Source organism: Astatotilapia calliptera, chromosome 13 (genome assembly GCF_964374335.1).
Source record: "Astatotilapia calliptera chromosome 13, fAstCal68.1, whole genome shotgun sequence".
NCBI classification, from domain to species: domain Eukaryota; kingdom Metazoa; phylum Chordata; class Actinopteri; order Cichliformes; family Cichlidae; genus Astatotilapia; species Astatotilapia calliptera.
In genome coordinates, this window is record NC_137434.1 from 6,380,687 (window position 1) to 6,404,660 (window position 23,974).

General features: G+C 39.4%; 1 protein-coding gene and 1 non-coding gene across 3 annotated transcripts in view; one reads left to right on the forward strand and one right to left on the reverse strand.

Moving 5' to 3' along the window:
- The window catches only part of cfap46 (cilia and flagella associated protein 46), a 64,806-nt gene that overhangs the window by 12,650 nt on the left and 28,182 nt on the right, over nt 1–23,974 (reverse strand). The window contains exons 22-46 of one of the 2 annotated variants that reach the window (XM_026190827.2): nt 23,735–23,916; nt 22,390–22,521; nt 22,086–22,248; nt 20,900–20,972; nt 20,055–20,190; nt 19,793–19,976; nt 19,365–19,518; nt 18,491–18,714; nt 18,253–18,375; nt 17,200–17,361; nt 16,597–16,745; nt 15,135–15,233; nt 14,999–15,059; nt 14,321–14,440; nt 12,284–12,484; nt 12,090–12,196; nt 11,223–11,405; nt 9,873–10,011; nt 8,255–8,452; nt 6,140–6,328; nt 5,678–5,794; nt 3,379–3,558; nt 3,052–3,225; nt 1,012–1,109; nt 634–701 (exon numbers count right to left, since the gene is read on the reverse strand). In XM_026190827.2, coding sequence (XP_026046612.2) covers nt 634–701; nt 1,012–1,109; nt 3,052–3,225; nt 3,379–3,558; nt 5,678–5,794; nt 6,140–6,328; nt 8,255–8,452; nt 9,873–10,011; nt 11,223–11,405; nt 12,090–12,196; nt 12,284–12,484; nt 14,321–14,440; nt 14,999–15,059; nt 15,135–15,233; nt 16,597–16,745; nt 17,200–17,361; nt 18,253–18,375; nt 18,491–18,714; nt 19,365–19,518; nt 19,793–19,976; nt 20,055–20,190; nt 20,900–20,972; nt 22,086–22,248; nt 22,390–22,521; nt 23,735–23,916 — 3,616 coding nt within the window. The remainder of the gene's footprint in view (nt 1–633; nt 702–1,011; nt 1,110–3,051; nt 3,226–3,378; nt 3,559–5,677; nt 5,795–6,139; nt 6,329–8,254; nt 8,453–9,872; nt 10,012–11,222; nt 11,406–12,089; nt 12,197–12,283; nt 12,485–14,320; nt 14,441–14,998; nt 15,060–15,134; nt 15,234–16,596; nt 16,746–17,199; nt 17,362–18,252; nt 18,376–18,490; nt 18,715–19,364; nt 19,519–19,792; nt 19,977–20,054; nt 20,191–20,899; nt 20,973–22,085; nt 22,249–22,389; nt 22,522–23,734; nt 23,917–23,974) is intronic. The other variant, XM_026190828.2, reaches the window with a different exon arrangement.
- trnai-uau (transfer RNA isoleucine (anticodon UAU)) lies at nt 12,733–12,826 on the forward strand. The gene is made up of 2 exons: nt 12,733–12,770; nt 12,791–12,826. It is a non-coding gene; the product is annotated as a tRNA-Ile (tRNA).

Genomic DNA, 23,974 nt, shown 5'->3' on the forward strand with positions numbered 1-23,974 from the left:
CATAGCAGCTCATAAAATTTGGTTAATGCAACCTTAGGCCAACAACAACATATGAAATGTCACAAAAAAGTAAAGCAAAATGCAGAAGCAATGTGTGAAAAACTAAATACACCATTCTAGCTTCTAGAACCATGTAATTGCTTTCTGTATAATTATCATGCTCTCACATTATTGTGGAGAAAGTCTGAGGCTCTTCTTTGTGACATTCCTTCAGTTCATTGATGTTTGTGGGGATTCCTTTATGCACAACTGCCTTAAGGTCCCGCTACATCATTTTAGCCATGTCAAAATCTGAATTTGACAGAACCATTACAACACACTGGTTCTTTTCTTTTTCAGCCATCCTGTTGTAGATTTGCTGCTGTACTTGGGATCATGTCCTGTTGCTTGACCCAATGTGGGTCAAGCTCTGGTTCTCGAATAGATTGCCTCATATTTGACTCTAGAATCAACAGCATTTGATTAGCAGTACCTAGCTGTTACTTACCGTCTAAATTCATATGGAAGCAGTGAATGTATTTAAATTTGTTTTTTATACACTGCTTCTGCATTTTGGCTTAGTTTTTTGGCTTAGACACAGTGCCCACCTAAAGATCTATCTCAACAGTATTAGTTTAAAAATATGTATCACACCTGTAACTTGTGGTGTCCTTCCCTTCTGAGCTTTAGTTGCCTCATAGAAACCACCATAGAGTTGTGACCTAAAAAAAACAACACAAAAAGGAAAATAATTTCTACTCTTTAACTATAAACCCTTAAAATATGTGGTGCATCACCTTTACTTAGAACATACTTAATTGAAAAGAACATAGAATTCTCTAGTCACGTTAAATGCTACTCTCAACATGAATCATTGGGCTCATTCAGCTCCTCCAAACAGGACTACAACTAGTGTGACTTGTGACCTGTGATTATTCACTCAGTTGCTTTAATACTATTGAGATAGGGGACAAAAGTTACACAAAAGAGACAACAAAGATATAAAATGGAAAATGAAAAAACATAAAGTACCCATCTTCAGAGTGCTGAAGCAGCAAGATCTTAAGAGTGGGGGGGAGTTCTCCCAGAATGCTCGGGTGGTTGGGGATGATTGTCAGGTGGCTGAAGGTCTGCAAATCAGATAGTAAAGATCACAAATGTATATATAGTCATAGCAACTGCTTTTTGTTTCTCTCTCTCAAATGAAAGATCTTACTGAGCAAAATTCTCATTTGAATTCCACAACCCCAATCCCAAAAAAGTTGGAACACTGTAACATTTAAATATCAAAATGTCCAAACTGAGACATTTTAAGATTGTGTTAAAAATCATAGTTCATTTTGAATGTGATGACAGCAATACATCTGACAACTCGGGAGAGGGGCAACAAAAAGCTGCAAAAGTGAATGACACAAAAAAGAAACAGCTGGAGGCACATTTTATAAATAATTAGGTTAGAATTCTGAGATTAAAGTCAGAATTCTGAGAAAAAAATAATTCTGATGAAAAAGTCAGAATTCTGAGAAAAAAGTCAGAATTGTGACTTTAATCACAGAATTCTGACGTTTTTCTCAGAATTGTGACTTTAATCACAGAATTCTGACGTTTTTCTCAGAATTGTGACTTTATCTCAGAATTCCGACTTTAATCTCAGAATTTTGAAAAAGAAGAAAAAAAAAGACGTGCCCACTTTTTTTCCCCCAGTGGCCCTAATCCTCTTCCATACATTTAAAATGGATTAAGCTGTTTAAGCCTTTTTTGGAAAACATGAACGCCATGTGCTCTGGACTAAAGAATTGAGAACTTGTTTTCAGGTCTCTGTTTAAAAGCCTGCGTCTCTGATGGTATGGATGTACATCAGTGCCTTCCTTGGAATGGCAATGGTTGGGGAAGATGTAATAAAATGATAAAATACAAATAGAAATGCACAATGTATTGCCAACTGCTGCACCTGTAAGAAAAACAAACTTACAACACTGGGAACATAAACATTCGAAAATGCACAGGTACATAAATCAATCTTCTTGTGGTTTGAGTGTGAGAGAGAGAATGAGAGAGACCGTTGGGGCGCACATGGTCATCTGGGACTCTATTGGGTGGGAGTCCCAGATGACCAGGGGCGATGGGCAGCCAACCCCACTAGAGGCTGGTGCGAGCCGGGATCAGCATCCCAGGGCTCCAGGGACCCAAGAATAACCCAGTACCTGGGAGAGCCTTAATATCAAAATTGAGGGGCAGATAGCAGTGAAGGGGTGAATGGGGCCAATACAGCAGCCCCACTCACCAACTGCTGGTTAGCCCACCTGTCCCCCAAAGCCCTATGTGTTTGATGATGTTGTGAACCTTAATGACTATAGTGTAGAGGGGCAGGTCGCTGCGCAGTACAGCGAGCAGAGCCAGATGAATGGCTCTACCCGCTGTGACCTACAAGACCCACAACCCTCCATCAAGACTCTACCCTAGAGGCTACCCCTGGAAGGATACAGCCGGGAAACAACTGGTTCAGTAGGCAAATTGGTATGTTCTGAAAACAACATCTTTCTCTGACATTACAAATGACAGAAATTACAAATTCTCTCATTCCTATTACCGTTTCCTAAATATTCTTCTCGTCCATAAATGCTGATTTAAATATTCTCCTTTAATATTCTCCTTTATTCTCCTTTGTGTCAATGCCTGTCTATCATCAGTTTTTCAATGCATATGTTTAGGAGGTCTCAGCAGCAGTTTTCTAAAGCTATAAACAGCTGTTTAACTCTTTCATTTCATTTTATAGCCAATATCAAAACATTGAACTGTTTCTGATAAAATTTGTTGGCTGCCCAGAATGCTCACAGGGCTGCAAATACTACAAAGACGTCAGACACTGGACTTGCTGCTTTGACATAAAACCCTTTAAAGCCCCAAAAAATGTTTCCAGCTCCACTGCTCTGTGTGACTTTGGAACCCTACAGTGCAATTGAAGCAAAGGGCATAACAGCACCACTATTATGCTCCCCATCAAGGGAATTTACTGAGCTGGGTATGACAGAATCCATAAATCATGAGCATGGGTGTTTGGTGACCTGCTACCTTGGAGAGGCTGCTAAGGGAGTCCTCCACTTCCCTTATCATGCTGCTGGGTCTCTCCCCGAGAGAAAGAAGCAGATTCCTGCGGATGCTGAGCAGAGCTGAGAGCTGGGATGCACTGGTGTCGGCACAAGCAGAATTTAGGACCTCAGCCATCACAGCAACAGTGCGGCAGCTCTGGGAATAAAGGAGACGGGTGGACGAAAGAGCGGTTAATCTTAAGAAATTACCATAAGTGTTCTTAAAGAACATCATAAGCAAGCAAAGACAAAATCTGAGCACACACACATCATCTTTGCAAAACACAATAGGAATGTGTTTTGCATGTACCTGAAGCAGGGCAAGATATTGACCTGCCACTGCAGGGTCAGACTGGCCATGACACTCCAACATGTTCAGAGATGCACCGGCCAAGATGGAGGAGGATAAATTGTGTTGGAGACATAGGCTGATGGACTCAGCCAGTGCTTTGCTGGCTTGTGCCAACAGTTGCTGAGCTTTCTGGCTTTTCTGTAGCAGAATAAAGAAACATAAGAAGCACACATGTACACATCATGGTCATGCAGTTGTAAATATATGTTTACATGCGTGTTAAAATAGGACTTCTGGAGCCAAAGTAACAAAAATGTATACTTCTCTTTAATGAAAGTTACCCCTGCATATGGCTTAAAATCAAATTCTACAACTGTGATTGTATACATATGCAAATTAGTCTCTGCCTCACCCCTCTGTTGCTTGTCTACATAGCATCCCTGTAGTTGCTCTGTATCAGTGAACCCCATACACTCACAGTTAAGTTCTTGCTATATGGTGTGAGTGTTTTAGACGAGATATGAAAATCCAGTGAGTAATATGTAAATCTAAAGGTCCTGTCACACAGAGAAGGAGGCTGTTCCAGCACGTCAAGGGAGCGATAAAGTCACAGAAACAATGAAAAAATACACTGTGTCCAGAGCACACTGGAACATACCTATGTGCTAATAGTTAAAACTAAACACAACTGTCAAAGCTTTTTTGCACATGCAGTATTTAAGTTAGAGTAACTTAACATGTTGTTGTCAACTAAGGTAATGCAATCTTCACTGTACCTCACTTGTGTCTGCTCAAGTTCGCTTCATGTGTGTCTGTTTTCACCGTGAAAAACACACAACAGAGAACAGGAGGAGAACGAGGAGACGCACACACACCTGATGTTTTCAGCCAGCTAAAAATGATACACCAAGTTGCCAGCTCTGACAGCCTCACCCCACGTTACAAGTTTCTTGCCTTTGGAAACTTTTTTTGGCTTCACAGACAATATATGTTTTATGTAAAAAGGTATTTTCCTAGGGTTATAATGCTATATCACAGGTGTGTAGAAATGTGTAACTACATTGGCAACAGTGTAAGTGTGATTTGTTAAAGCGAGCACTTTTTCCAAAACAGTGGTTGTGGAGCAAAACGAGCTCAAGGCTTTTTACGTCAAGGGTTCGACCGCTTTTTTCCTTAGAACACAGACAGTGGAATGCAATTTGTCAGAAATTTCAAATCATAGTTTTTCCTGTCAGCATGTGGAGCATAATCCATTTGAATATGATGTGCAGGTATTTCTGTATTTATACTACATTGGAGGTGACGTTTATCAGGTAAACAGTTATCTAGATGCCAAAAATACTGTTGACATCTAAAGTAAAAAGCAAATCATTGCAGAGAATAAAGAGTTCAACATTTTTACAATAAGTGTAAACAGATTTGGTGTTAAATGTATTTTCTGCCCCCCAAGAACTCAGCAATATTAAGGGTTTAATTATGAATAATAATATTTAAGGATGCGCTTTAAAATCTGGTCTATAAAATAGTTTGCAAGTGGTTTCTCCGATGGCTCATTTTAAAGATATTATGTAAATAATAAATACTTTCTACATGCTTACATGCTCTTACATGTTCCAGTTTCACTGTACAAAGCATACGTACAGCAACAATAACAGCATCTTGATCTATCTTTACATAGGGTGTGGAGCATGTAGACCACGATGATCACTTCTGTGAACACTACTTATTTCATAAGGTTTCAGTTAATAGATAACAGTCCTAAATGGTGCTTTAATTCCTCATATTTCTTTAACTACAAGTGTTATTAAGTAAACTTAAGCAAGTCAAAAGAAGGAACAACAACAACAACAACAAAAAACCTCATCTTACCCCACCATGCTCTCTAACAGAGAATTAGCTTAACAGGCAAAGCACAGTCCCCAACCTCCCCAAATAAAACTGCATAATAGAGAAACTGGTTAAAGCTGTCTGTGCAGGTGATTATCTCATTTTGATAAAATTCAAATGGCGCCGGGATTTTAGGAATAATACATTTCGTGACAATATCATTAATCTCAAAGCAGACAGGCACGTCAAAACCGAATCTTACTTAACATTCCAAAATGTTGCCACATAAATAATACACTTCCTCCCTTTTTTCTTCTGCAAGTTTGATGTTTACAGGAGATCTTTCTGTGCTCACTTTCAATATGAGAACTATGCAGGATGCCTGGAAAGTTCCCTCCGAGGGATTTGAGAAGTGGGGAAAACCTTAATATAAAACCACAGATTAGAGATGAGTCTAGGGTGCAGGGATCACTTGTCAGAGGGTATGTACCTGCAGCTCAGAACTTTTGGCAGGGGTCGTTCGCAGCTTTTTTCTGCTCGATCCTCTGTCTTTCTGTGAATCCCCTTCCTCTGTGGAAACGGCTTTAGAACCGGCCCAGGCTTCCTTCTGCACAAAGTTGTTTCAAGATCATGATTAGTATAAAATCGCATCATGATCACAAACCTTGAAGTTCTAAGCTTCTCTGTCTTAAATTATGTAAAAGAATATCCATCTCTCTAATCACTATAAGCTTGTAACCCCGTGTTAGGTCATCTGTGCACCGGTGCATGCATGTGTGTATCTGGGCCTGCATCCAAAAAGGCCTGATTGTTCTCCAAGATTTCTGACTTCCACAGATAAAGAGAAATTATATGAATGATAAAGTTTCTACAGTTTTCCTTTCTATGGCCCATAGGGCTGCAGACATATACATTACCTGTAAAGCTATAGCTGAACTTTTGGGTTATGCACCTGCTTATGTGTGTCCCACAGAGAACACAGATAAATGGGATCCTCCTGCACAGCCAGCAGTCTCATGTACTTTCCCAATAGGCTCATGCAGTGAGCTCTGGTCTCCATACTGTCCAGGGACTGAGAGCTGACTGCAGCCAGCTGGCCTAGAGCAATCTGCCCCAAGGTTGTTCCCACACTCATCCATTCCTGGACAAGACACAACAAAATTAAGGTCAGATGAGGAGATGGATCACAAACAAAGTGCTTACTTGCACTGACAAACAACTAGCTGAATTCACAGACTCTAAATTTGATTGGATACATTCATTCATTGATGTTTGGGAGTTGGCTGTAGAGAAATTTGCTTTGGAAGCAAATGCAAGCCCAGGTTTGATCTGTTTTTAGCTGATCAAATTTGAGTTGATCTGCTTTTCTCTTGTAATGGGAAAAGATTTTATGAAAGCCGCTAAGAAGAGGCAGAATCGGCCTGTGTGGAGGCAACATGAAGTACTCTAGCTACAAAATGTGTGTATTTCTCAAAAAATAATTTCCTATATGTGGAGAAAGTGATGAAGAGAAAAGCAAAAGAAGATAAGACAGAAAGATCGGAAACAAAGAACTGGGATTTTACAAAAATAACACACACTGTCTGATAGAAGGGCAAAGGTTGATAGTATTTGTCATGCTAGTAGAACTGCGAGCTCTCAGACTCATAATTTAAATGATCGATATTAAATTAATAATTTCCACTTCAGACTTCTGGATGATGCAGTTGCTAACGTCTTATTGGACTTTCCAAGCATGCATCAACTGTCAGACAGGACACTGAGAATGGATACAACTCTAAAGTAGTTGTCAACAGAGTTGAGGCTAAGAGCAGCCTTTGTAAATGTGGATCTTAACAGAAGAAATACATGCTAGTACTGAGTGCAATATGAGGCTCTCTCTCACCTGAGGAGCATTCTACAGCAGAGAGGAGTAAGTGCATACCAGCCCATGAACGCTGGCAGCTATTCAAACATCTCTTGCACATTGCATTACTAGAAATCCCACAGACGACTCTCATAACAGTGCACACACGATGGCTCCTAGTACTTTGCATGTTAGCACCCCCAAGTGGCAGCTAACCTGCACACACCTCTGAACTACATTTTAAGGAAACATTAGGAAAAAATGGATCTTGGACATAATCAACTGTCTTAAAAACTGTACATAGGAAACATGACAAATGAACTAAGGGTTTATAGGAGGATGGGGTGTTTTTCATTTATTTAATAGCTGGTTTATTTTCTATCCTTAAAATATGTTTTAGATTGTAAGAGTATTTTCTTAGAAAAGATCATTTCAGCTAAACTGCAGTATGGTGGCAAAGTTTTAAGTCAAGCCTTGTTTTGTTGTGCTTTGTTACAGATACATGCAAACATACATGGAAATCCTGTAATGAGCTTGTGAATATTTGGTATGACCACCTTCATTTTTAAACTTAGCCTGAAATCTCTTTGGCAGCGTTCCTGTCATTTCTTTAAATAGTCTTAAGCAATAGTTCTCCAGGCTTCCTGAAGGACATTCAAAGCTCTTCTTTGGATGTTGTCTGCTTCTTGTTCTGTTCTCTGTCGAGATAATCCCACACTGCTTCAAAAATAATTTTGAAGTCTGGGCTCTGGGGAGGCCAATCAACTGACTGATAATGTTCCACTGGGCATGGAAAGTATTTGTGCCCAAATACTTTTAGATTAAATAACATTGAAAGAATACACATTGAAATAAATAAAAATCTACAGGAAATGTTTCCAGTTGTTATCTTTGTTAGTTTGTAAAAAAAAGTTTTAACATAACCATCCTGTAAAGGTTTATTATTATAACTGAGGCTAAGATTCCTACATGACTGTGAGTCTACTGTTTTGTATTATTATATTGTAAAAAAAAAAAAAAAAGAAGGAATAAAATAAAGCTATAATAATAATTCAAATGTGTAGAATGCAGAACGCCGGTGTATAGCAGAATCTAAAAATGTATCATATCAACTCATGTCAAATGAGGGGTCTGTGTTGTGCTAGGCATGATCGACTACATCTGAATCCAACAAAAAGATCTCACATTTGTACCACGATGTCAAAGTGTTTGCAGTCTAACCTCTTCTTTGGAGTTAGGCTCAGGTGTGCAGCGTGAATATTCCTCCAGTGCTATTTCAGCTAAGGTCATCTTCTCGCAGGCCAAAGCCTGCAGCGTCTCCTCGGCACAGCGCTCCTCTAGCATGGACAGGCAGAATTCAACCAGGGCCAGCCGCAGGCCAAGCAGCCTCCGCGCGGCTGCCAGTGACAGTCCATGTCTCTGGCAGGGATGAAAACAGCACCAGTGTAAATACACATGATACAAATACAAGAAGCAGATTATAACAGAACTCTAACATACACAAACATATTCTTTATATGTTGTTGTGTATGAGGCAGAACTCAAGAAATGTTATACTTCAAGAAAGTGTTATAGTAAGCGTAAGTGGGCAGTCTATGGTTTTTAAGATAAAACTCCAAACAACCTAGTGACATCACATGCTGTGTTCACACAAGAACACTAACTTCTTAAATCCAGCTTGACAGACAGTGTTAAATAGATGACAGCTTTTTAGAGAAGGGCTCCATGATGTAAATTAGCCTTAATGCAATTAGTGTTTCATTTCCACGTATCAGCTGACAAATATTCTCTCTGGTCTGTTTGGGTATACGAGTGGGCTGTGCTGATGAGTTCAGAGAAGATCCTAGATACAAAGTTGGATCAGATATTCTGAGATGTGGATATCAAGAAACTCGGGCAGCAGTTTGAAGGTGAAAACCCAGATTTAAATAGCACAGAATTAAAAAACGGGTGTACCCAGATTATAAATATGAATAAATGAGCATGACTTCAGAGGTTACAACTATTTTCAATGTAGGGTGGCAAAACTCATCCAGTATTGGGCAGCAGCACCACCTACTGAAAGCACAGTGCTACGGCATAGCTTTCAGCCTCCAACAGCTAAGTCAAACATCCATAGCAGATTTAATCAAAAAACGAATTGAACAAGGATTTGTGGCAGGTGTGGGAACTGTTGGATCGATCTCTCTTTTGTGATTCTATCAGAGCTGCATCCATCGTTATGCCAGTTCATCTCTGCCCCTGAAGCCCTCATATAACTTCATCTGTATGAGAGTGTGAGGGCTACACTGAGGCCCAGTAGCAGGTTAAAAAATGATTATGTTTAACTGTGAACTACTTAAGAAGATTTACATGAATGAATATGGAGGTATATAAAGAAAACATAGATACACTAATAATTAGCTATCATACAACAAGGAAGCCCAGAATATGACAGTGACACAGTAATACAAGCTTTATTGTGATTCGGTCAAGCAAAGAGCACAAACAAAGCCTGTTACTTAGATGTTCCAGAGTAAATTCCCTTCCTCATTCCAAATAAGCTCAAAACTTCTCTAAATAAAAACAAAAATTGAAAGAACTTCACCATCTGCACAACAATCTCAGCCAGAGTGCTTGGCTGTTAAACTCTGACTGTTATAACCAAACAAATGTACTATCACAGCTGCTCAAAGTCCTTTTTCAGCCTTATTTTCTGCTGCTTCAAACATGAGCAGACTTTCTATGACTGGCTGAAAGCACAGATAGGAAAAGAAGTTTCTAAGAACATGTAAGAGATTAAAAAGCTCACAATGTTTTTTGCAGAAAACATCATGACAATGACAGATGACAGATTTACCTCTTCCTGTGGGGGGAGCAGACTCTCAGCATTCTGTACTACATGTTCCTGCACCGTGACAGCAAGCTGCAGCTGAGAGAGCCCATTCATCAGGAAGCTCTGTTTCGACTCTCTTTCAGTAGTATGATTGGCTAGGATTCTGTAATAGTTGTAATAGGATAAAAAACGAATGATAGTAGAAGATAAAAAGCACACCAAGACAGAAAAAAAAGGTGTAATTCCAATCTGTCCCCTACATCCTCCCACTCGGTAATGAGTCTAACTCTGTGTGGGATCACACTTGCAGCTCCTGAAGGGCTTCTTAAATAAAACAAATTCGGGTGTATGCTTTTTTCAACATAAACTTTAACTACCAATCAGCAGCTGCAGCATTGTACACTCTAATGGATGGAAAATGCACCTACAGTTAGAGCATTTCATTTGTTGAATAAAGACAGTTTTTGTTTAGCCTCTGTTTGTTGGTTTGTATTTAATACTTGGATGAAAATACTTGGATGAAGTCAGTGACTGAAGTCTAGAACCCACAAGCATTACTTGAATTAAAGCTGAAAGTCCCCATTTCAATCACATCTTTGTAGTTTGATTTAAAATACACTGCAGCAGTGTACAGAGGCAAAACTACAAAAAATGGTCCAACAATAATGGGCCTCACGTGATTCCATTTTATGATACACTTCTTATGATTATTTTCTTCTTTATTGTTTGTTATTCTTATAACCTTCAAAACTATAAATATTTTTTATCAAAAATTTAAAACATTAAAGTCCATCCATCCACTTATCAGGGTCGTGGAGGGGGGGAGCTGGAGCCTATCCCAGTTATTACAGGGCAAGAGGTAAGGTACACCCTGGACAAGTCACCAGTCTGTCATAGGGCTGAAATTCACATAGGCAATTTTGAATCATCACTTAACCACATGTCTTTGGACATGTAGGAAGAAGCTAGAGTACCCAGAGAAAACATGCAAACTCCAAATCAGACCTGATGATGGAGCTGAACTCAGAACCTTCTTGATTGTTAGTCACAGTGCTAACGATTACACCACTGTACTGCATTGTCACCACCAAATTCTTTTCTTTTGTTTTGGATTTTTAGAAAGACAAAGTTTTGAACAGTACCCAAGTAGAAAACTATTTGAGTGTGCGCAGGGAGAGAGTGTACCAGCTGGATTTGGGCAAAAGTTTGTCTGTGTGAGAAAACAAGACTGAATGAAAACAAGCACGGGGAAACAGAGTTACACTTTAATTTGCTGTAGTGAAAACTGCACTTCCATACTGCACATAGCATGGTTTAAAACTGTTCCAATTTTAAATACTGTTCAATTTAGGCCTGGTGTAACTGTTGACTAACCTCAAACCATGCGCACATTCTCCATGTGCCTCTGCTGCCTGTTGTCTATAGCCGAGTTTAGTAAAGCCACTGGCGCTCTCTCTGAGTGTATCACAGGCAGTCATTAGCCTCTGGAAAGCCTCAGTGTGGAGTGTCTCCATAGGTTCCCCACTACCAATGGCACGTATACATTCCAAGGCTCCTCTGAAAAGCAACACATCACACTGAGTTAGATAAAGATTACATCAAATACATAATTGATGTAGACATTGCTACATAATCAGTGTTGTCAGTTTCTTTAAACATTTATAACATAATTTGAAACAGATGTTCAAATGAATTACACTGAATGCACATCATGTAAAGCAACTAGAATAGTTTCCAACATGCAAAGTAGATCTTATTTCTTAAAGTTTAAGCCAAAGTCTGTAGTGAAGGCACATTGCGACATTCTGTAAATGGCTTAAACAGTACTTAAAAATACAATATATATTATACAGCTAAATAAACCTTAGACTTAAAACAATACAATAGTTGTTTGGGACAAAGCATCAGTGTGTTCCAGATATATCTGCAAATGGTAGATAAATGGTAAATAAACTGTTAATTATATAGTGCTTTTCTACTCTGAGTACTCAAATCACTTCTTTAATGCTTAGCACTATTCAAAGCTGTATAAGATATTTATAAAAATATTCAACTGTGGTTAAATATAAAATTGATCTAAAATATTCATTGAGTGTGAGTGTTTCATTTTCACTTAAGATCAAAAGTAAAGTTCAGAAATGAAAACAAATCTTAAGAAAACAACAAACATTTATAATATAGTCAGCTTAACTAAGAAAAACCAAACACTATTAACATCTAAGTAGAAAGCTTCATGTTTACCTCATCTCTAATGAGGTGATCAAGAATGTGAGCGCTGGGGCTTGGTTTACCCGCTGCTCAAGTACTAGCTTCAGAGCTCTACAGCCTTGTTTTATAGTCTGATCAACCTATAAAAGAAAAAAAAAAGCCTTGAGGGAAAATTTCTACAAACACAACACTGTGCAAAGACTTATCAGAAGGTTGTAATTCGATACCTTTGTTTGAAAATCGTTGTCTCTCTGGCCTACCACAGCTGTGACTTTGGTAAGGGTAAGCTGGTACCAGAAGTCCTCATCCCCACCCAGGGTTTGGGCTTTGTCCAGCAGAGTCAGAGCCTGGGCATAGTTCTGCTCTTTACAAGCCAAACTGGCCAGATAGATCAAACTTCTTGATATAACACTTTGGTCTCCAAGCACCTCAACAGAAACAGTTTGAATCAGAAATTAAATCAATTATAGAAGAGTCAAAGCAACCAAATGCAATTTGGCTCTGAAGTAATTCTAGTCTAGACATCATCATAATTTTTGTAATTCAGTTTGTATAGTGTTAAAGACCACATATCATTTCCAAACTGTAATCAGAATACATCTTTCTGCAGCAAATTTCAGTAATCTTATTACGTGTTACACAATTAAGATGATACTTGAATTGCAACATAGCACAGGCTCCAGTGGCGCAATCGGTTAGCGCGCGGTACTTATATGACAGTACGCTGTAGAGCAATGCCGAGGTTGTGAGTTCGAGCCTCACCTGGAGCACCCTTTTAAATTCCTGTTGTCAACCATACAAAGCAACAGAGGGTGAAGTAGAGAGATGATAGCACCGGAAAAAAGAAGAAGTGAAAGATCCTAAGCCTTTAGTTAACATGCAGCGACCAGGCAAGGCGGAATTAGAAGATGATGGAGCCACCAGGGAAGAGGAAGGACGACATGCTGAGGGTTAGTGTGACAGACAAAGATGCCAGGGATAGGGTGAGATTGAGTCCACTGTAGTGACTCCTAAATTGAGCAACTCAAAGAAGTAGAACATTCACGTTGCCATCAGCTGCCTTCAGTTTCTGAGGCAAGAGGGGAAAAACAGTGAAGCAGTCTATAACTATAACTATGAGGGGACAAATATCTAATGATAAAGTTAGAAGCCCACTGCTTCTAACAAGGGATCGACTCTTTCAAAGACTAGAGGCAGCAGTGAAGAATCCCGGTCGATGTGATATTAGAGATAAATGTCAGGCAGCCAAAGGTAATGTACAACAGGCCATAACCAGGTGTTACAGTGGGATTTAGAAGGTTGGGGAAACCTAATGTCCAAACCTAAAATCACTTTGAAATAAAACTTGTGAAAATATGTATCGTGAGCTCCAGTAAATTTGTCTTCTTTGAGTTATCAGTTGATCTTTACTGCTGCTGCTCTAAACATTAGAGATGCAGCAGTTTTTTAACTGAATTTAACAAAATAAAAGGAGACAGAGCTGTTTAAACTGATGACTGCTACTCTTGATGTAACCCAACACTGACCATGAACACCACAGTCTGCCCTGCACTAGTCCAGCATAGTGCATTACTGTGAACTTCATCAGAAGATTGAAAACTATCCAGTTTAGCCTGCACTCATCTGCCAAGCATTCTTATGCAACCTCTAACTAATACAAACTATTATACTTTAATTGGGTTTTCAAGTCTTTCACAATGAGAAAAAACATAATCTGAAGATGAAAATCTGTGATCAGCGAATTTTTTAAACTTATATATAACTTATTATTAAAAGCTATTATTAAATGCTTCAGCATTGTTCCAGATTGCTGTGGCCCATGCTAACCCCTGGCAGTACAGCAGAATTGCTGCGTCAATATCATTTTTCTGTGAAGTGTTATTTAGCCTGGTTTCCAAAAACACTGCTATCAACTTCAATACTAAAAGAAAATCCTCTCTATGTCCTCCTTAGTAGTTTATGGATTTGTGCCAGCATGTTAGCATGTAGCCTGTAGTTTTATTGTTGTGCCAGTGCATATTAGGCTATGCTGCAGGGTAATGGGTAGTGAAATACTTTACTTAGAATATCCTGGATGTAAAGTAACTTCATAGCTTGAATACTGTGTCTCGTGTTAGTTGAGGGTATTTTCTTGTCATAGTTGAGTCTATTAGAATAAATGTTCTTTCTGATAGTGGCGACAAAGAGTAGATCAGCAATATGTTTGTTAGAATGATAAATAAAGCTTAGGGTAATATTTTCAAATATTTCCTTCCTAACCTTACCATAGACACCATGTGGGCCTCAGCCAGGAGTTGTCTGGCTGACTCATAGAGTCCCACACTGAGGCAAACCTCAGCTTTGTCCAGCCAAATGTCCGGCGCACTCTCACCCATCTCTCCTTTCTGCCAAAGTATTCACCAAAGTATAAGACGATAACGTTTTTTTAAATAAACTGAATCAAACTCTTTCTCAAGCTTTCAGTTGACAACATGTTGCATACACATGAGATATCAAGAAGAAAATTACACATTACACATAGCACATCAAGTGTATGTGTAATATTTAATGTGGATGTAACATTACGTAACTAAATGTATGTAACATGTAAAAATCATTACATGTCCTGCTGGGATCAGAGTCTTATAGTGTTTATCAGCTGTGATTACATAATCAACATTATTAACAAGCTGAGATTATAGAGAATAACAGAGTTGGAAGAATGGGAAAAAAGTGATAACTATTTATAATTCTAGCCACAAAAATCATCATCTTAAACATCCAATATTAATCTGCCATAACTCTGTGCTATATTATAAAAGTACTAATTTAAATACCACAACTACTGGGGCTGTTGTCAATCATCCTCTGAGAAGCAATACAATGAATGCTAATTAAAGTATAATTTCTTTAACATGTAAACCATAAGCACAGATGCATCTGTTTTGTGAGAAGAAGCTGACCTGGTTGCGAGCTTTGCGGAGGCTGCTCCTCTCCTGCGAAAGCACTACGGCTCTGCGGCACCTGCAGTCATGAATATGATATCATAGGTTATTAAAGATGCACAAACATTAAATCTTTATAGCCCAGTTCACGTACCCCATTTGTTCTCGTTCTGGGACTGCACTCAGAGGCAGAAGCTTCTTCTGATATGGTGAGTGTGCCTCCAAACCCAGCTCAACACAGGTTCTGGCAATTCTAATAAGGTGAAAACAGGAAGAGGAACATGACATTCAATGATGGAGTAACTTATGGGACCGCAGGCTGACGCTCCTCAGTCAGTCAGTTAAGTCAAGTAATTATTTTACTCTGGGACACAATTTAAATGAGATGAAACGTGTGCTGGAAACAGCCACACTTACTGTATACAAAACTGACATAATATTTATTAATATTTGGAAACAGTAAGTATTCACTGATTGAGCCACACACAATTTTATCACTGCGTATCTTCAAGCTATGATCCAAAAGTTTTGGGAACAAGCCTAATAGGTAAAATGAAAACGCTCACCGGATTTAAATTTATCCAGTTTTTCATTCAAGATCTCTCAGTAGAAGTCTGTCGTGAGTGAAGAAAAGTGGGGAAAGTGGAAAACTTGGCAAGCAGGAAATGAACAAAAAACTGTGTGTATTTGCTTTTTAAGAAGATGATAAAATTTATAAGAGAAACTGATATTTATTATATTGAATTTCTTTCTCACTGGAGAAACTGCTCCACAGTGATAGTGGTCAGAATGGGCCTTTTGAGAAGTCATCTGAAAACAAAAACTGCACTGGAAGCCTTTTCAACAAATCTCATCAGATTTTAGCAGGAGATTTATTGACCAGTTCCCTGAACTTTTCAATCACACCTTGTACCTTAACAGTGATACAAGTGGTTAGAGAAGGTGGCGTGCAGCGCTTTTAAACATAGATCAGGATAAAGTAAGCTCCCCTGTAGCTGAGTCCATCCTACATGTTCTGACCCAATCAATTCTGTTTCATGAGCCCTGAGACATCACACAGCGCCTCCTTTAGCCATAAAGCTTTATACAACTTTTTAAAAATATATAGCATTACCTGAATACCTGTAAACTGACAGAATGTTGAAAAATTGATAGGCACACTAAACATGATGTAAATCGTAGCTTTATAGATAAAGTCAAAGGTTTATTTATTCAAATATTTAATTATTAGGAAAAAATGCTTGGTGTAAACTTGCTCTATACCAATAAAGTAAATCTGATGTAACCCGATTCCAGTAAACTATCAATTTAATTTGAACAAATGAAATTTGATGTTTTACATTGCACTCATGTAGCAAAAATTCCACAGAAAATTTACATGTTATCCAGTGATTTAAAGTCAGCAATTTGGGCGTAAATATTTTTTGAGTGCAGCTTTTTTTTTTTTTTACCAAGAGAATATTATCTTGTATTTAGTGAATAAAGTTCATCACTGAGCAAGTTATCTGATTTTTGTACCACCCTCTGAACCTCAAACGCTTTAAACAACATTCTTCTCATATACAGTAGGACTACCTAAGACCTGAGTGTGAGGTGTAGGTCACCCTGGTTTTTACCTAAGCCTGTAGAGGTCAGAGAGGCTTGTCATATCCAAAAGCTCATGAGCAATGGTCTCAGCTAGATGCACTGCAGGAAGGGTCAGGTGGCCGAGTGACAGTGAGTTCAGTTCTCTTTCCAGCAGGTTGAGATAAAACAGGCTTTGTTTCTACAGCCAAACACAAAGAGAAACATAAAGGTTTAAAGACTTTCACTAACAAGTATACATCAAGACCTTTCAGTGTTTTATCAGAATAGAAAATGGCTCTTTGCTCCTTTTTCTAACCAATTAGATGAAGTCTTGTTACATATTGCCATCCCACTGAGGCTGTAGATCCATGAATGGATCACAGTACATGTTTCATTTAGAATACCAGGGCTTTATCGTCTTCTGACAGCTTAACTTGATCCCCAAAGATCAATAAGTGTGCTTTCTTGTCAACAAAACTTTGCAGCAACACTGACTTTAAGTTACCGCTTCGCTTTTATATAGCCAAGTCTTTGATTCTATATAGCTGGGAGATACAACCTCTGCTAAATAAAAAGTGAAGTCTGAGACAATACCACAGATGGTACACCTTATAATGCAGAGAGAAATGTATGAGAGAAGTTTGTAGTCTTGCCTGCTTTGTAATGCTGTGAGTGTTGATACAGTGGGGGTTGCTGCTGGTTCTGAATATCTGCCTGGCCTGGTCGGGACAGACAAAGGAGGCCCAGTCCCTCGTGGTGGAAGGAGGTGTCTGATCCAAGACAACAGCTTTAGGTCTTTCATCAGCAGATGTAGGCTGGTCAAACAGATGAGACACAGTACTGACTTTTGTTAGGTTTTGTATTGTTGATTGTCATTTATGCTTAGAAATATTTAACCATATATGCTTAGAGGTGTATAATCAATTGTGTAGTGATAGGATGTGTGATCTTTAGCAGGCTGCAAAGGCCTGCTAAAGATCAGGGCCCAAATCCCCCACTTCCCATCCTGGGAGCATGGGAAGTGGTCGTACCTTGTCTTATTGTCTTATGGTAGGATAAACGTATCTATATCTGTTTTAGGCTAAGTGCCTTTTGTTTAGATGAACTGTTGGACTTCCAGACCAGCAGGTTTAGGGAAGTCATTTATGGGGTCACACTCTGACCCCACACACACACACACACACACACACACACACACACACACACACACACACACACACACACACACACACACACACACACACACACACACACACACACACACACACACACACTCAGTATTCTTTGTTCACATGTATACCTATGTAAGATGTTATGTGTTAATGACCCTATGCATATTCATGTAACCACAATAAAAGGAGTGCTATGGGGAACCTGGCTGAGAGTCTGACGGAGGTCAAGTGGTGGAACGACACTTGACTCCAGGCAGGTCTCCCTTATGCATGAGTAACACGAAGAACTTTGCCTACTTGGTGTTCAATGCTTTTGCTGTGTAATTATATTGTCTTCAACGTTCCAGCGAATAGGTTCAAGCTACAAACCTATCAACTTTTTGTTTTTAACACCGGTGTGCAGTCAACACGTAACTTGTGAAACGTGAAATCAAACAGGCAGAGTGGATGAACATAACTGGCATAACTTTACATTAAGTCAAGTAACTGAGTTAAATTTCAAAGCAAGCAAAGGCACAAATATGAGAAACTTACCTGTTTGGCTTTTTTGTCTTTGCCCTTGTCTTTGCCTTTTTTGGATTCAGCAGAGGCAGGAGGTTGGAGTGCCTCACTCTTTGCCGTCTCCCTGGAAATCTCACACACTGCTGCCATAGAAACCTGTAGTGAAATACGGTGCACACGTCATGGCACATACTGCACTCAGCTTGAGCCCAATTTGCATCTGAAGCCGCTGTCAAAGTTGTCAAGAGCAGTGGAGTTGAAGATGCACTACCTGCCATATCTGGAGCACAAAAGTGTATGCTCTGAGCAGGTTAAGTTGGTGCTCAGGCGAAGTCTTGTCCTCCATGATGGCAAGCAGAGTGTGTGCTTGTATCAAGTAGTCCAGACGACGCACTTCCTTTAGACCGGACACATTTTGTGTAAATGACAACCCCTGGACTCCGAGCACGTACTCACTTTTCACAGGGCCCAAATCCCTCTCTACAGATTCATCCTCTGGAGAAAAAAGAGACATAAAAGATGTTAAATGAGAAACATATCTAGGATAATCTATCAGAATGACTGAAACACAGTTACAACTTAAGAGAATAATAAAGAGGTTTTATTGAAGAGGGCAGTTTATCTCTGAGGGAATATTAATGGTACTTGCAGCAGGAGGCTATAAAGACTTCTTACAACTCTCTTTAAAGCGGTGCTATCTTATTCTCAGTGGGTACCCACGTGGGATCTTGACAAATCTGTTTCCTCGAGTGGTCAGTTTGTTTTCCTCTGATCCAGTCTGGGGTTTTTTTTGTTTTGTTTGCACAGGGGAACACATGACTTTAATGTTGAAGCAATTACACATAAGCAGTGGCAATGCTCATTTTAGGATCAGACTGATCAGATGTTAACCTAACACAGCGTAAAACATCAGGGATGGTTAAAAAAAAAAGCATGCAGACACATGTGCTAATGTGTAATCGCACACATGCAGACTTAATCCAAGTGGAAAAGCACTCCTGAGATGTGAACCTCAGGGGAATTCTCAGAATGTGTTACCTTCCCCCCCAGAGATTTTCAGAGTGCACAGTAGCAGAACTGGCAAAACTAGTCAGTGACACTTGTTTGACATAATACAATGAGCGAGACGAGACAGGGAGTCCTACCTACTCCATCTGCCTTCCCAGGTTCCATGTGTAGAAGGATATCTATTACCCATTGAACCTGAAGTTTGGCATCCTCTTTGGGGAAGTTGTGATTGTACAGCCACTGTCCAAAACTTAACAGAATGCTGACTTTCTGCCATTTAGTCTCTGCGCTCTGTTCAGAGATGACATTAAAAACACAAAAGTTAAAAAAAAAATCATAAACATGAAAAATTCAAGCCCGATCATATGGAACTCTTCACACCATATAAAAAGGTATTTGAAGTGGGTTGTAATGGCACGTCAGCACCACATGATGGTACTAAAACCATTGCTACAAATATTGCACTACCTCCATGCACAGTCAAAACACAGGGACAGTTTTTTTTAATATGAAAAGTTTATAAATCATCCGCATGCATTATGTTTTCCATTTCGAGGTATATTACTGTGAGAGAGACGATGGCTTTCTGGTGGCAAGTCAGTTGTTTGGCTACCGTGTCAGCACACAGTGCCACCTGATGCCACATGAACGAATGGCACTGCTCCCCTTCATCTTCTAATTTCTGCATGTCTGGCAGTATGTTCTCTCCCAGCCGTGCTTTCACCAGCACACCATATTTGAGCAGAGACCTGGGTTAACACAACAAAGAGTCAAATGTCTATGTTTTTAAGCTCCTCTCATCTCTTCATGTTCATGATTTCACTCACAACCGGTGTCTACTGCGAGGCATGTCTCTCATAGCTTTGGCCAGCAGCTGCAGGGCGCTTTCAAAGTCTTCCTCATCGATGTAGATTTGGAGCAACAAACGGTAAATAGCTGCTCTCAGGGTTAGGACCTCTTCATCTTTCAAAGACGCAAATATACAGACACAGAAACATATAGAGTTTAAATGTTCGCCTCTAATGGAAAAGCAAACAAGTGTGTGTTCACCATTTTGTTATCAATTTGTTATCGGTAGCCAGCAAAAGCCACTAATGCTAACATAGCATGCATGTATTTAGACTGTGGGAGGAAAGCAAAGCATCCAGAAAAAAACACAGCCAAGCACAGGAAAACAGAGGTTTGAACCCAGAGCCAAACCATACCACCAATATACAAAACAGATACAGAATAAAACTCATTGCAGTTTTGGGAGAAAGTTCTATATGTGTTTCATTTAAATACATGGAGTGGACTGGTATTTATCTATTTATTAACACTGGATCTCAAAGCACTGTAAACTCAGCTGGACAGTAGGAAGAAGCCAAAGTACGGATGTACAGGGAGAAGATGCAAACTTCACACAGAAAGGCTCCAGCCAGGGTATGAACCTGAATCTGTGAGGCGAGACAGTAAACCACTGCACTACTGTGCATCACCGTCATGAGGACAACCAAGAGTAATTATGATTTATGATTTTATGACTTTCACTGCTTGGGAATTCACAGGTATGTTATTGTCCATCAAAAAGGAGCACATAGCTATACTGAGGTCAAATAATTAGCTGTAGGGTACATTTGTGTAGATTGTATCAAAGTATGTATTATATTTTGAGGCTCTTTTTGGTGCTTACTTGTTGCTCTGTGTTTTGATCTCCTTAGAGGCTGTGCTGCCAAGGTCAGCGGCCTTTTCACTTTGCTCTGCTGCTGAAATACAACAGGAAAAGGATTAATGCTTTATTTTAACTCTCTTGGGAAATCGAGCATTTGCCGTAGGTAGTCGGTCATAGTTAGAGCTCACTGATAACACATAGGAGCAAAGGCTGTGTGACCTTTCCTTATATATATCCCTGTCTCAATATCTGTAAATTCTCTTCCAGACTCACTGGTTAGCAATTTGGGAATACTATACAAAAAAAGTCCATCATCTGTATATAAGCTAGATCATGTTTACCCCCACTTACAACATGTTGATTAAGAACAGTGTTGAGAAGAGAAGAGCACGACAGATAAACATCATTCTGAATTCTCACATAAGTGCTCTTTAATTATAGATTTTGCAGTTGAACTGCTGTTTATCCCCGTGGCTGGATTGCTGTTCACAGGCAGAGATGGGCAGATGTTTTGCACAATTGCCACACCCACAAGCTTTTCCCCTTTAGGACCAAAAGAAAAAAAAAACTGCACTGATTTTCAGAGGATGTTAAGACACCTTAGTCACCTTGATAGCAACAAAAATCAAGCGTTCAAAAAGATATAATTAAAAAATGGCATGAAAGAAATAGAGATTTTTTTTATTTTTAATGCTTTGCTCATTAGTGGCTCTTTTTGTTGTTGACTTTTTAGGCTGACGTTTTGTCTTTTCGGCTGTTGATATAGCAGAAAATGTTATAAATGATCCGGGAGAGGCTGTCTGTCTGTGTCTAAACCATTTCCCATAACATGGAGGCTCAGTGTCTGTTTTCGTTACTGCTGAGCTCTGTGTTAGTGCTGTACCACTACATTGTTAAACATCACAGAAATCTAGCATTGTAGTTGTGGAAAAAAAGTCTTCCCACATATGTATTTTGGCCAGGTGCAGACAAAGAACAGTAGGGAATACCTGCAGTCTGGAGATTGTCTACATATGGGAAATACTTCTATGTTAAGATATTTAATTTATATGTGCAATGTATCTATTTCTACTAAAGCTGGATAACGAATTATTTTGATTTACGTAGATATGGAGGGTCATCTATGTAAAATTCTTGCTCTGAATCGTTGGATAAATTGATATGGATGAATATGAGAATAGCTCATTAAATAACAAACGATTTATACATTTTCTTGTTTAGTGGTATGAACCAGGGCATTCAGGATCATCTTTAGGTTCTCCCGGAGCTGCTGCCTTTCCTCAGTGCTCCCTGTCAGAGGTAGACAAGTATTCCAGTAATGCCCGGCAGCAGTGACACACAATGTTGGACTGACAGCTTTCTCTGCGAAACTATGGACGAGAGAAAGGAGAACTCTGATTTAAGGGCAGAAATTTAAAATGCCTGAAAGTGCAGACTTAGAGACTAAAAAAAAACAAAAACATTTTCAGCCTAAAGCATTAATCAATAAATCAGTTTACTCTAAACAGTACCTGACACTTGACAGGAGCACTTCCATTGCCTCCCTATAAGAGTGTAGATCTCCCCTGGACTCATGGACTAAGCTCAAACCTCTCAGGCAGGTTGCGATGCTCAGCATTTCATTCACTGCAGTTGGGCCATACCTACACATGTGAGATCATCTATCAGGCATTATCAATCAACAAACCAAACTGTAAAAGTGAAATATGTTAGCAACCTATGGGCTGAACATGTTTGCTAGGTTAATTGGTAATTCTAAATTGGCTGTCGGTGTTGAGTGTGAATGGTTGTCTGTCTTTAAGTGTTATTCCTGCGAGAGGTTGGAGACCTGTCAAGGGTGTGAAGTAGCTGTTAGGTGGACAGCATTTACCCGCTATTTGTGTGAATGTACCTGATCAGAAAGTGGCTGCACACAGTAAGCAGATTTGGTGTTGTAGCTTTAACGCTAGTGAATGCACTCACATAGACAGCCAAACAAGAACGCCTGGGTGAGTGAAGAGCACTGGAAAACTAAACTGACAAACATATCTCACAGTCTGTTAAACCTAATAACTTAGAGGAGAAATAAGAGAACATTTTGCAGTATCTGTCAGTCCTGAAGGCCTGAATTTCTATTGAAAAAAACAAAAATAAAACAAACAAACCCCAAGACATGTTTTTTTGACTTTTTATAACTTGCTATATTTGTGTATAGTTTTGATTCAAAAACGAACTAAATGCTGTGCAAAAAGACTTTTTTAGACTAATTTGTGTAACTGTAACTTTAAGATCTTCACAGTACAGAACTGCATCTCTACATGTAACAGATATTAGACATTTAAAAACCGTACTGTCTATTTGAATAACGAATCATTAAGGGTGGCAATCATAAGTGGTGCGCCCTCTGTTGGAATCAAACACTCATTTAAGTTAGTCACCTTAAGATTCATTAATACAGTTTTCTTTTTTTTTCAGAGGCAGGATTCACATGGTTCACAGGCTGGTTCTGGCCCTCAGGCCATACTCTGCCCATGTAAGCTCTAGGTGAAATACTGGTAACACAGAACAAAAATATATGAGAATATCTCAATCAAACGAGATCAAACTTGGCACCGGACTTACTCGGGACGAAAGCAATACATCTGCCAAATCTGAAGCGGACTGGCTGCATAGTTGTCAAAGCCAAACAGAGCAGGCAAATAGACAGGTAGCTTAATACGCATCGATTTCTTGAATTATCAGTGGGTTATGGACAAGATGTCAACTGAGCCTCAAAGTCTTAACTACTTTGCCTGAAATGCTTTCTATAAGGAATCCCCATTTTTAAAAATGACCCTGGTACTTATTTTACAGTTGAAATAAACCAACCACACTTACAAAACACACGGCATGGTGTTGAGACTTTTTGTGGCTGCTTCCTCCAGCAGCAGAGCCCTCTTGGTGCAGCTGCACACTAAGCTGTAGTCCTTGACATCGTGGCAGAAGGCAGCCAGCTGGCACCACACCTGCAACTCCACCACGGCGTCGGACCATCTGCATTCCGACGCCATGCTCACCAGCTTTAGGTGAAGAGTGAAGAGAGGGGAGGGAATGAAAATGATGGTGGTGGCAGTGGTG